The sequence below is a fragment of the Bombyx mandarina genome, chromosome 06 (assembly GCF_030267445.1).
Source record: "Bombyx mandarina strain Sakado chromosome 06, ASM3026744v2".
In the NCBI taxonomy this organism is placed as follows: Eukaryota; Metazoa; Arthropoda; class Insecta; order Lepidoptera; family Bombycidae; genus Bombyx; species Bombyx mandarina.
The window spans coordinates 15,647,323-15,662,148 of NC_143213.1; the positions used below are offsets into that span (position 1 = coordinate 15,647,323).

General features: G+C 36.1%; 1 protein-coding gene across 3 annotated transcripts in view; it reads right to left on the minus strand.

The window, feature by feature from the left end:
* Positions 1-9,359: 9,359 nt before the first annotated feature.
* Positions 9,360-14,826, minus strand: part of Cad89D (cadherin 89D) — a 52,521-nt gene continuing 47,054 nt past the window's right edge. For 2 of the 3 annotated variants that reach the window (XM_089728449.1, XM_089728448.1), the window contains exons 19-21: positions 12,754-13,065; positions 11,251-11,367; positions 9,360-10,940 (exon numbers count right to left, since the gene is read on the minus strand). In XM_089728449.1, coding sequence (XP_089584575.1) covers positions 10,457-10,940; positions 11,251-11,367; positions 12,754-13,065 — 913 coding nt within the window. In that variant the 3' untranslated portion in view covers positions 9,360-10,456. The remainder of the gene's footprint in view (positions 10,941-11,250; positions 11,368-12,753; positions 13,066-14,826) is intronic. The other variant, XM_089728450.1, reaches the window with a different exon arrangement.

Here is a 14,826-nt window from a genome sequence, read left to right on the forward strand (position 1 = left end):
AATGAAATATTTTAATTTGCCTTGTTTTGATATTATATTTATTTTATTTTATTACATTACTAGCGACCCGCCCTCGCTTCGCTTCGGAAACTGTAATTATTGATATCTCCACTATTTAATGGGTGTTATTAAACATATAAACCTTCCTCTTCAATCACTATATTTATTAAAAAAAAAACATCATAATCCGTTGCGTAGTTTTAAAGATTTAAGCATACATAGGGACAGAGAAAGCGACTTTGTTGTATACTATGTAATGATGTTACAATTTAGTATTTACACATTATGGTCCTGTCAAGCGGATGTAATGGTTCCAGAAACCGGGTCGGTTCCAGGTAACGAAAAGATAATATTTTTTTAACAGCTACTCATAACAAAATTTGTTTTTTTTTTGTTTAACTGTTAATAATTTTGGAGCTATGTTGTTATTCTATTCTCTAAATGGATACATTTATTGAATTTTTGGAACGAAGTTCCTTATGGGACGATGAGGAGGGGTACCCTAACCAGGAAAAAAAGTCCGTAACGTAAGATTTTTATTATTAAAATATGTATAGTCTTAGTATGATGGCTATACAGTGTCTAATGTATAGTATACGTGATGACGGTTATTATTATTGTTCATATAAATAGCCGTTTCTTTGTATATTATTATTATATATATTTTACAAATCATTGTCAATAAAATAAAGTTGATAAATTCGTAAAGTAGTTTTTTTTGGTTTTTATCAATAAAAAAATCATAATAAAAATGTATACCCGAATAATTATTTTCTTTATACCTCGAATAGAACTTAAAATTAATATTTTTATAATAAGGTACTTCGTTCCTATCCGGTGTCCGACGACACCACACATCATTTTTTATTTGATTGACTGTAATCATCATTGTGTGATTAATTATTTTTTAATTGAGATCATGTTCGTAATGTGTGGACGAACTTATCTATTTTTAAGTTGTTGCTGTAACGCATCTTGAGACATGAGGTCGAATCTCAATTTTATTATATTTATATTCAAATATTTTATTGTTAAGATTCAATAATGTACTTTAAATTAAAATAATATAATTTGCTTATACTTTAAATAGCATCTGACTCTTTTAATGCAATTAATATAAGATTTGGGAGAAGGTACCCGAGGGTCGCCTTGTCCTTAATCCTTTGACATGTAAAATGTTCAGCTTTGAATGCTGACTTAGATTAATCCTGTTCAGAGCGGTCCTACAAAATTTACTGTCCTAGTTTTTTGAATAAAATCAAATTGAAACTCCTCGCAGCTTTGTCAACTTTGTTGGTTGTATCTTATGGCCAGGTGTCGACAATAATAGTGATCACTATAACTCAAATCTTAGCCAGTGTACTTAACAGTGAAATTTTAAAATTATCTCAGCGACAATTACTGGAAAGTTGAACGAACCCTAACTATGTAGAATGACTGAGACGTAGTTTATCTCCCGGGTCTAATAGGCAGTAAATTCTCTCGTACATATGTATATGTGAAAAATAAAATATGTTTCCTGTACCTCCTTGTAAATATCTTACGTCTTCATTTGGTAACATAATGAGACCAACTCCATAAGTTTTCTACCCTGGCTAATTCTGCCATGAAACAGTCATAGCACAGCCTTTTTTTTATTGCTTAGATGGGTGGACGAGCTCACAGCCCACCTGGTGTTAAGTGGTTACTGGAGCCCATAGACATCCACAACGTAAATGCGCTATCCACCTTGAGATATAAGTTCTAAGATCTCGAGTATAGATATCTGGTCACGTGTATCAGCAAATGCGGGAAGCACGGAGAACTTTTAAAGACAAAGTAAAGTGGTGCAAAAAGAACCAGACTCAAATTAAAATGGATATACTTGCTACACAACATTCAGCGAAAGATTTTTCGAAATTTTGGAAGAAAACAAATAAGTTGAATCCGAAGCCGAGTGTCCCAGGGAGCGTTGAGGGTATAAGCGACTCTGGTCAGATTGTCAATGCATTTAGGGAAAATTTTAGAGTGAAGTCTCCATTGGTAACAGCGAATGCTGGTGCGAGTGATATTCGGCTTGGGGAACCAATTACACGAATCACGGCGAAACAGGTTGCACGGGTGGTGAGAGACATGAAGCGAGGAAAATCGCCTGGTCATGACTCATTGAGTATTGAGCATCTACAATACGCAGGTGTTCACTTGCCCAGAGTGCTTGCCATGTTGTTCACTTTCTGTGTAGGCCATTCATATTTGCCTAAAGCGATGATGAAGACCGTAGTTGTTCCGATAGTTAAGAATAAAACCGGGGATGTATCCAGTTTAGGTAACTACAGACCTATATCACTCGCAACAGTCATCGCTAAGATACTGGATGGTATAATTGATATTCAGTTACGAAGACACGTAAAGCTGCATGATGCCCAGTTCGGCTTTCGACCTGGACTCTCGACTGAAACGGCTATACTGAATCTCAAGCATACCGTCCAGTACTACACAGACAGAGGCACTCCTGTATACGCCTGTTTTTTAGACTTATCCAAAGCGTTTGATCTGGTGGCGTATGACAGGTTGTGGCATAAGTTGTCGAATGATACAGACTTGCCTCATGAGTTTGTTTCTCTCTTGAAATACTGGTATGGTAATCAGAGCAACTTTGTGAAGTGGTCGGGGTCGCAGTCGGATATGTATAGGCTGGATTGTGGGGTAAGACAGGGTGGCTTGTCATCGCCAAGCCTTTTTAACCTATACATTGACCGCCTGATTCGTGGGCTCAGCAATTCCAATGTCGGATGTTCCATTGATGGTGTGTGTGTTAATAATATCAGTTATGCAGACGACATGGTGTTGCTGAGCCCATCGATCAAGGCTCTCAGAAAGCTGATTAGGATATGCGAGCGTTATGCGGAGGAACATGGGCTCAGATATAATGCCGTTAAAAGCGAACTGATGGTATTTAAATCAGGCAGAAAAACCTACGAAACTGTCCCATCAGTCATACTCAACGGCAGTGTCCTTAAACAAGTATCGCAATTCAAGTATCTGGGTCACTGGGTCACTGAGACGCTTGCAGACGATGTAGACATGGACAGGGAGCGCAGGCCGTTGTCAATCAGGGGTAATATGCTGGCCCGTAGGTTCGCGCGGTGTACTGCAGAGGTGAAAGCTACTCTTTTCAGAGCATACTGCCAGTCTTTCTACACGTGCAGTCTATGGGTTAAGTATACCAAAAAATCCTACAACTACCTGCGTGTCCAGTATAATAACGCTTTCAGAGCGCTGATGTGGCTGCCGCGTCACTGCGGCGCGTCGGGGATGTTTGCGGATGCGCGAATAGATAGCTTCGCAGCAATCATTCGTAAGCGAATTGCTTCCCTAATTCGCCGTGTGCGGGTCAGTCGCAACCGCTACCTACGGCTGTTCGCCTCACGGATGGATCTGGACTGCCCAATAATGCAACACTGAACACGTGTGCATTTTGAGCACTCTGGATCCAAACCAGCCTTTAGGTTAAGGTAGTTTTCATGTTAATTTAGAGTTTTTGTTTTATTATTATTATTATTTGATTTTTTGTTTTTATTATTATTATTATTGTTTTTGTTTTTGTCCGAGATTAGTTATTATTTTTATTTAATTTTAGTATAAATGAAATGTTAATGCAATGTAATGAAGACGTGTAATATGAATGCAAAATCTGAAGTAAATTAAATAAATAAATAGTTACAACGGCGGCCCCGCCCTTCAGACCAAAACGCATTACTACTTCACGGCAGAAATAGGCAGGGTGGTGATACCCACCCGCGTGGACTCACAAGAGGTCCTACAACCAGTAATTACGCAAATTATAATTTTGCGGGTTTGATTTTTATTTCACGATGTTATTCCTTCACCGTGGAAGTCAATCGTGAACGTTTGTTGAGTATGTCGGCGTTAAGCCAGGATTTACACACATAACTTCTTTTACAATGAAAATACAATACAATTCTATAAAACTTTAACATTACTTGTTTACAACAAAAAGCCACGCCTGAGTCATTCAGTGGTTTTTACACAATTAGCCATTTTGTGTTGGTTATAGCAACTACAACTTCTTTTATACAAACAAATGTAATTACTGCGAAACAATTCACAAAACATAGCTTAATATTCAAAATACATATTTTAGTGATTTTACATGACTCACATTTAATTTAATTTACATGAATTACTTTTAAGTAATATTAACTAACATTGTTATTATCCAGCCTAATAATAGATGGCGCCAACAACATCATTGCATAACAATTACAATACTTAATAATTATAATATAAATTATTATTAATATTTATGCTTTATTCATATTTAATAATTTATACAGTCATTTGTGTTTTTAAACAATAATATAAACATTAACCATATTCTGAACATTTTCACATCAAAACAGTGTCTGCTAATTATTAAATATGGTAGAATAACAGTTTTGTTGCTAATAATAAATAAATATTAACATATAATAAACTAAACTATATATTATTATGTTAATTATTGCCAACAGTGGCGTTTGCGCCCATACGGCCATACTGATTCCAGCGCGTCCCTTGCGCTGTTTTAGCATTTCACATAACAGTAAACAAGGCATATCCCCTACTGGGATCTACCCAACACACAAAGCACCATTCACCCTTACGAGATCTAGCTAACACACAAGAGGATTACCCAACGGGATTTACCAAACACACAAAGCATCACTCATACAGGTCTAGTTAACTCGCAAGCCATCACCCTTACAGTATCTAGCCAACTTACCAGGCATCACCCTTACGGGATCTAGCCAACACACTCGGCATCACCCATTCGGGATCTAGCCAACTCACAAGGCATCACCCATTTGGGATCTAGCCAACCCACAAGGCATCACCCTCTCGGGATCTAGCCAACCCAAAAGGCATCACCCATTCGGGATCTAGCCAACTCATAAGGCATCACCCATTCGGGATCTAGCCAACTCATAAGGCATCACCCATACGGGATCTAGCCAACTCATAAGGCATCACCCGTACGGGATCTAGCCAACTCATAAGGCATCACCCATACGGGATCTAGCCAACAAGACCAGGTTTAAGGATTCGCATGGTGGCCCGCCAGCGTTTTAGGAAGGATAATTGGATAGGAAAATAAAAGTAGATACCATAACAAATTATAAATCATTTTACAGCAGAACAAATCTCTCTGCCCATACGGTCAATTTGTCAGTTATCAGAATCCTCTGACATTAAGAGGATAGATTTACCTATATCAAACCGTTACCATTACCAAACCTTTACCTTTACCAAAACACATTAGATGACAGAGACCGCTCGTCCATCCATTTTTTACCAGCTGATTCAACTTCCCCTAATTCATCATTCAGCGGACCATTTTCAATTTGCTTTATTTTAATGACTGGTAGGGAACATCATCCTTCTAATGCCTCTGCATTTTTGTTTTATTGTTGTGCTGCAGATTTTAATCAACTGTAATTCTTAAAGCTGCCTGTCAGATCTTATTAATTGATATTTTACAAACATGTGACATTTATGACCCATCAATAGTTCAGCATGCCTGTTGACCATGCTCGCTCTCTTTGCAATAATGTGGTACTGAATTTCATATTGTTCACAAGTTTTTGAAACTCCTGAATTATCTTTTATCTTGGTGAATTTTTAAAAGTGACAGGTTTCCAAAAATGGAACTAAGATTTTAAAAACAGAAATCACATAGAGATCTGTGCCATACTTTTTCTTGACTAATAATAAAGCAGCACCCCCACTAGAAACCTAGGGTGCAGAGAGTTAATCACTCATCCAAAAATAAATAATTATGAAAGGAAAAGTAATAATATGGAGCTGCTGAACAGGGATGAGCTGTCTCTTATTATGGCATATTATTAAAAGTTTATTTTTATTTTTATTGTAATATGCTTGAACTCCTCACAATAAACAGGAGACATACAGTATGTACAGCGTTGTACTATCCTATCCAAATTAATTATTTCAAATCCAACTTTTATCTGCCTGATCACCATCTATGAGACATGATTTGCAAAAGTTACATGATGATTGAATAATGACTCCAAACTTGAGCATTCACTGGATAGAAACTTATAAAAATAGATAAGTTCTCCTCAAAGAGTGCAACACTGAGAAGTTATTTTTAAAAGATTAAAACCTATTAGGATATCAGCAAGACTGTCAGTATTACCATATGATTATGATTACCATATGAAATTCTATAATAGTTCTAGTATTTTTCTCCATTAAAAGTCACAATGCTTTGTTTTGAAATTAGTTGACTCCTTATGCTCAAAAACTTTACATGAAGTTGTTTAGCTTACTAAACTAGATCTGCAATGATTTAAGTCTTAATTGTGGTGATACGTTTGTCATCTTGACGGCGGTAACAAGTTTTCTCGAAATGACGCAAGTGACGCAGTAACCACATTTAAAACCTTAGTGTTACTAAAAGTGCCACGAAAACTGAAGGAATCATTAAGTGATTGTGATAAAACTGAGTTATGTTTAGATTATTAACATTATATTTACAGTATATTTTCAATTTGACGCTTTCGGAACGTTTTTAGAATCGATATTATTTAGGAAGCGAAATACATACCACAGCGTATTTCTCAATAACTTGGATCGAATAAATTTAAGATAAATACCTGAAATCAGTATTTTTACCATCTCAGCGTCAGTAGCTTTTCCAAAACATCCACGGTCTAGAACTCATTTTAAATATCCACAACTTTACTGAATGCATGGATCAGTTCATCCCTCACTTACTCCAATGCGGTTCAATACAAAGACCAGATATCGGCTTATGTCTTGCTTGCTCTTTGAACTCGATGTTCATGCGATGAAACAATTAGCTTCATGATAGTTTCGTCCACATTTCCGCATCGGTCTTGATGTCACGCCCTCATCGGAATTGAACGGCGGCAAATAAAAGTTATAATGCCACTACAAGGGTACAGCATTTGCAGCTATCATCACTTTTCGCCTTTTTAATACAGGTTGAGAGACCCATCACTTGTTCAACAGTGGGCTACTTCATTCGGAGGCTTACGATTAATTTTGGGGCTGTGATCCCACTTCTGATGTCGGCGTTAAGCCAGGATTTACACACATAACTTCTTTTACAATGAAAATACAATACAATTCTATAAAACTTTAACATTACTTGTTTACAACAAAAAGCCACGCCTGAGTCATTCAGTGGTTTTTACACAATTAGCCATTTTGTGTTGGTTATAGCAACTACAACTTCTTTTATACAAACAAATGTAATTACTGCGAAACAATTCACAAAACATAGCTTAATATTCAAAATACATATTTTAGTGATTTTACATGACTCACATTTAATTTAATTTACATGAATTACTTTTAAGTAATATTAACTAACATTGTTATTATCCAGCCTAATAATAGATGGCGCCAACAACATCATTGCATAACAATTACAATACTTAATAATTATAATATAAATTATTATTAATATTTATGCTTTATTCATATTTAATAATTTATACAGTCATTTGTGTTTTTAAACAATAATATAAACATTAACCATATTCTGAACATTTTCACATCAAAACAGTGTCTGCTAATTATTAAATATGGTAGAATAACAGTTTTGTTGCTAATAATAAATAAATATTAACATATAATAAACTAAACTATATATTATTATGTTAATTATTGCCAACAGTGGCGTTTGCGCCCATAAGTACGTATTTTATTAGAAAAATTGGTACCCGCCTGAGATTCGAACACCGTTGCATCGCTCAACACGAATGCACCGGAAGCCTTATCCGTTAGGACACGACGACTTGATAAATATAGTAGTTATAATATTAATATTGTTTAAGTACAAGATTAATCTTCGCCTAAAAATCAGTAATAATATTTTCTCGGTAAGGATGCCTAGATTTCTCGTAGCTCCCAATAATCCGTCATAGACCTATAATTATTTCTGCTAACATATTACATTATTTTACTACTTATTTGATAAGTTCGTTCGTCTTATATCATTTTTCTGGTGACAGGGCGCCCTGTGAACTCACACGGCTGGGTAAGTGTTTCAGTCGCGAAGTATTACAAGCTGTAATTGAACTTCATTTACGATACGTTTAAATAAATATATAATAAACCTCCTGGGCAACGAGCAAACAAACAAAAAAGTTCGAAGGCAGCATGACATGTCTATATCTATGGGCTACGTCTATTGACGTAAACGTTTTGGAGCGTATGTAAGTATGTATGCATATATTTATATCTGATTCTTTGTCACACTACTAAGCCTTTAGACAGATTTTAAGCCGGGGAGTGTTATTATATATGTACATACGTCTTAATCATAAAGATACCACCTTACTGGTGGTAGGACCTCTTGTGAGTCCGCGCGGGTAGGTACCACCACCCTACCTATTTCTGCCGTGAAGCAGTAATGCGTTTCGATTTGAAGGGGGGGCAGCCGCTGTAACTATAATTGAGACCTTAGAACTTATATCTCAAGGTGTGTGGCGCATTTACGTTGTAGATGTCTATGGGCTCCAGTAACCGCTTAGCACCAGGTGGGCTATGAGCTCGTCCACCCATCTCATCTAAGGAATAAAAAAAAAGATTACAGTAGTAACTGAATATAGTGTCCGTAAAAAAGTATATAGTAAAATAATTCCATAAATGAGACAGAAAAAACGGTTACATTAGCAATAATGACTAATAACGAATGTAATATAAACGAAGACTTAATTTTTGTATTTTCGTCGATTTTCGTCAGTCGTAGACATTATGTAAACTATGTTTTTGTGTTCGCGGACTAGGATAGTCGTCCGTGAGAACACGCAACACAAAAAGTGTAAAGTATTCGCCGCAAATAATAAACACGAGATTAAACAGTAAAAATAATGATCAAACATATTTGTGTTTCATTCAATAATAACACGTTCCCTAACTTTCGCGTTCTACGAGTAATTATATTACAGAATTATTCTTGTTTGCTTTTTAGTTAGTGTATTTAACACCTCTTTTTCTTTTAATGAATTCTTTTACTTAATTATGCGCTTAAGGTGGTGGCACTAATATTAAAAAAAATATTCTAATATTAAAAAAAAAAAGTCATGTCCGCTGAGTTTTTTGCCAATTCTTCTCAGGACGGAGGCTAGTTCTTGTGAATTGGCGGTAGTTCTTTTGACGTTCAACAAGTATGTACTTTCATTTATGTTGAAAAATTTTTTTTTGATTTGATTTGATTTGATTTGGTACCTACCTGTGCGGGATTGTTATCGGCAAGTCGTCCTACCATTTACTTAATCGAAGAATAACTGGATAATAAACGAAAGAAAATGAAAAAAAATATGTGTATATAACATTCACTTATTTTATTACGAGCAGTACCTATTTACATAAAAATTATACTTTACAATCTCTATTCATAAGGTGGTTACATAGTTAAAACTCTACGATACACTCCAAAATGGCACTTAACGATTAAAACAGAAAATTCATTATTCTTTGGACTTTAAAAACCGAAAACGTAAGGACAAAAGGCATACAAAAAGTAGAAAATTCAACTATTGTTTTTTATACGTTTTGCTAGAAATGACAAAATCCAAAAAATATACCCTACGACTAATTTAGTTTTAATAATATCTTAAAGATATAAATTTAATAGTCTTGGAATTCGTCCGTGGACATCAGCATGACTAATGAATTCTTTAGATTGAAACGAACGATTCAATCTGGCACTAAGAATCTAAATTACAATTAAACATCGCCTTATCGTTTTTCCTTTCACGACGAGCTTGCTTCACCGACTTTACTATTTGTTACTGGGTGACAATTGTGTGTTTGGATAATAACGATATAATCATAAGAGCTGGCCTCTCGTTTGGCCATTGTTCAAGCTTCAAATTTTGTGGCCATCGCCTATTGCGTACGGACAATAAAAGTGGTTTTAATTGTACAAAGTATTTGTGTTCTTACTGCTATTGTTCTCTCAAAGGATATCTTTGTTATTTATATTTTATTTTTCAAATTACCTTTTGATTTCAAATTTCTAGGCTAAGCAATCTTTAAATACAAATTTTAGACCCACGTTTCGAATCAGAACTTTAAACAAAGCTATTTTACTTCCTTAGAAGTTTCACAGTCGAATTTGTATCCTTCTCATTGACACAACTCTAATTACTTTAAGCCATTTTCAATCTCTATATTTATTTCTGACGATCTATCGCAATACGCTACAACTAAGCAGACTAAGTCGGTTAACAAAATATTTTTATTGAGGCTAGCAATCAAGATGTGACATCTTTCAATAGTCCATTCGCAATTTTCTGAAGAACATCGAAATTATTATAGAATTTACAAGAACAAGCGTCATGTGAGCAAACATTGAAGACCGTCTTTTGAAAGTCGGCAAAGATCACATTAAATAAAGTTATAATGCCAACTGTTACTATAAAGGCCTCGCGAACATGAGCCTCTCACTCCCCTGCCTCCTGACGGCGTCGGCGGCGGCCGGGGTCGCCACGAAAAGCTCCACGAACTTCCCTCGCTTGAGCTTGCCGCTCGCTCTCCTGTCCATCCTTGTGTCAAAAACATCTTCTCCTTCACTGTTGTCGTAATCCGCTGCCGGCTCATTCAGAGCTTCTTTCCTTCTCAATTCTTTCTTATGGTTATGAATGAAGTAAGGTTGACCCACATTGGAAACGTTGGGAGTGGATATTTGTCTGGTTATCTTTGTACCAGAGCCTACTCTTTCGAACGAAGGAAAGTGCCTTTGCATATTTTCGGAGAAGGACTGCCTTCTGTAATGGTACTGCCGGGTGTCGAGCGGTTGGTGCGCGAATGAGGCTCGTCGTCGAGGGTCCTCTTGTCGGTAGGGCTTGCTTCTTGCCTCTTGATTTCTGTTCGATTTCAGTGAGTCTTCATAGCTGCCTCTGCAATGTTAATAGCAAACACTAAATATGACCGTGCTGTCCAAAGTTTTTTTTAGGTATACATTTTAATACAGTGTTGTTGTTTTCACATACTTCTTTGGTGGCAATAATATGTTTTGTATAACTATACGATTTCACCCACTATTATGTATATTTCTACCGCAAAACCACGCTTCCGCAGGGTGAAATAGCTAACATACCAATTCGCAAAGTAGGTAAAGCATTCTCTGTGTGAGTTTACGTACTTAAGGCTAGTGCTAAAAATGGATGCCCTTCTGCAAAACTACTTTCAAATGTTAGTTAAACATACCCGCTGCTCTCTTCCGAGGTGTGAAGGCTGGAGTGGCCACACGGACAGCGGGCTTCAGCGATGCCGGAGTCTTGTCCACTGGAATTCACTGAGGTTATCGACGTGTCTTGTCCTTTCCTATTGGGATTGTGTGTTCATTATGTTCGTGTTTTAGTGTACGGAGTAAGGTATGAGAAAATTTAATGTCAAATGTCTATTGCGTAGTTGAAAATAGTCAAGACGCCTCGGTTGATTCTGGGGCAAATTTGAATTGATATGCATAAGATATACAACAGCTTTATTATCAGCGAAAATGGGAAGACGGCTTGCTTGACGTTAAGTGTAGCCACTTGCGGTAGCCACTGCAGCCGGGAGTCATTAAAATTTGGGGAAAAGATTAAAGCACATTTTTTTTTTACTATCAGATGACCAACTTTTTCAATTGGTATGTATTAATGGCATTTTAGCAAACACAGACCACATGCTGGTAATACTCTGTACGGAATTTCGACAAGTTTCAGATGAGATGAACTTGTATTGTGACTGAAGTAAAATTTTATTGATATAAGTAATTAAGTTTACCGATTGTGTTAGTTATTTTTGAATTTTAAATCAGTTTCAATTATATCATTAATTACTTTAAGACACAAGCAAGTGGCTCAAACTCAACGAAATATATATTAAGAGCTAATCTTTGGCACTTGTGAACACATTTTACATACGATGATACAATCAAAATGCCAACTATCGTGTAAGATGTTACAATGAGCTACAGGATATAGCTGGACCAAGACTTCACTTCACCAAATTAATATTCATACACCAATTATTTTAAACCGCTTGAACTTAGTTGAAATTAAACTTTCGATTGGAGCTTTTGATGTTAAAGTGAATTGCTGTTAACTTCGATAGCGAGCCTTCAACTATTTGAAAGCTCTAATAAGTTTGTAACTTTGTACACAATTACTGCAAAAGCTGCGAACGTTACAAGCTTTTATTGGCCTTTACGATGCGCATCTTTATGGGGTGCTAGTTCGATACAGGGGCATGTCTTTTTACTTTTTTAAATCTATTTGTACTGGTCCTATTTCGTATTCGAAGTAATTGGTTGGATTCGACAGGGCTCAGCCATTCGTGGCGAACTGAAAGAGGTTTATGTTCAGAAAGATGTATTGATCATGGGCTCATACCCTCGGAACCCAAAATCAAATTGCTGTTTCGTTCTTCTGTTGTCTTATAAAGTACCATACCACAAGATCAGAGAGAGGCATTGTGCAATGATCCCATTTCCTCATTCCCATTGATTTTACTAAAGAATCACGATCACGTTGCTTGTTTCTATTGCACAGCACTCAAGTTACCAGTATGTTGGCAGCACCGTATAGCTGTTATCCGAAAGAAAATTACACTCTGATCACAAGACGTTGATCTCTAGGCTCTAGTAACTATTAATGCTAAGTCAGTAACTTTTGATGTCATTGTTCTATAAGAGTTAGTAATTGTTCTAAAAATACAAAGACTCACCTTTTCTGCATGGGTCGTTGATTGAACTTGATGCACATTCTCTCGTGCTTCTGATTCAAGCCGTCTCCCTCCGCGAATTGGGTTTTCACGCATTTCTGATGAGCCTTCCCGAACTCCTCAACGGTGTTGCCGTGGGGACAAACTTTCTTGGCATTGTGGTTGATCACGTCTATGTATGAATCCGCTTCGCTGTAAGACTGGTTCAGCTCTTGACACTGGTTCCCCCCCGACGGGAAAAGGCCTCCGTATTTTGTTAAGTGCTCAGTCGAGAAAGCGTTAAGACGTTGTTGGGAATATGGCTTTCTGTGTTGTCTGTTAGGAAAATATTTGCGGGTTTAGAGTATATACAATAGGACGTACTCCGAAGTTATTTATAAAAATATGCTTTTAAGGGCTTATGGCTTTTTGGAGCCCGAAACATTAGGAATATATAGGTGGAATATTATTAATTACTATCAATTATAAACAATAAATATGAAATCTTATTTAAGTCCAAAACACTCTACAGATTAGATTTCACTATTACTTTAAAATAGGCCTGCGGCTCATCTGTAGGTCATGACTGTTTGCCAAATTGGCGGGGTCAATGAAATGTGATTTCCATTTATTGCTTTTATAGGCAGACGATCATTATTTTAAATAGGTATTGTGTCTAGTACCACTACTATTATATAATTAGTTTCTAGAATTAAAAAGTCAACAAATTATTCTGTGTATAAATAATTTCGGAGTTTTTATTGCGTAAAATGTAAGCAAATAATAAGATATATAACGCGAGAGAGTTGTACGGTAAGCGCCGCGTGCTGTTTACCGAAATAGGAGTGCACAAATAAACTAACTACATTAATAGTGAAGATGTTTATTAATAAAAAATAAATTAAATAAATAACCATCTATAAAAGCTAAGGATTTATAGTTTAATAATATTTTTCTCTTCATTTAAAGTATTTAGTGACGTGCTTTCGTCTTTTTCTCTTGTGACGTCTGAAAGGAGAATAAAACAACGAAAAAGAAGAAGTCATTTAATTGTTTTAGTTTAAATTAAATCAATGTAATATAACTGTTCAAAATTTAATTCGTTTTAATTATTTTTGCGAGGTGCTTAATTATACACATTTAATTTGGGATGAATTAAAAAAACTAATGACATTTTACTTGATCGATTTCACGGCTGGTCAAAGAAGCCTTAATTAAATAACGAATTGCAAAGCCAATTCAAGGTTAATTTAACACTTTTAATTGCCTTTGTTTTTTCCCGGTCCGTCGCGATATGCAAATATGTTCTTTGTCAAAGTAATTTCAGTTAAAATCGACTTGTAAGTGAAAATAAAGTTTCTTTGTAAATCAAGTTTCACTTCGAATGTTCTCGGCGGCTCGTTTGAACAATCTTCGTTTATTAAAATTATTTCTTACTAACGAAAATTCAATTTATTTCAAATTTGAATCCAGATAAACAAAATAAATTTACAATAGGATTCGAAATAAGTGTGAGTATGTATGTACGTATATCCAACCATGTCCAGGTGAGTTAGAAAATCGTTTATGCAAAAACTTAATTGCATCTATAAAATGCAGCTGCAAACGGATATAGTTTCAAAGTACAAAAACATAAGGCCCGGCAGGGCCGTTGGAGCTCGGTTGCAGTGTTATGAAAATTAATTCTATGTGGTAGGACCTCTTGTGAGTCCGCACAGGTATGCGCGGTAATGCGTTTCGGTTTGAAGGGTGGGGCAGCCGTTGTAACTATACTTGAAACCTTAGAACTCATATCTCAAGACAAGGCGACATTTGCGTCGTGGATGTCTACGGGCTCCAGTAACCACTTAACACCAGGTGGGCTGTGAGCTCGTCCACCCATCTAAGTAATAAAAAAAGATGAGTGGTGTCGTGGGACACCGGATAGGTACGAAGTTCCTTATTATAAAAATATTAATTTTAAGTTCTATTCGAGGTATAAAGAAAATAAAACTGGAGGTTTCGCAACGACCCACGGTCATTCGGTAACGTGTGAACTTATTGTGGTACACTTCATTCACGGTTATTTGCATAAAAGTTAGTGTATTGGGCAAACGA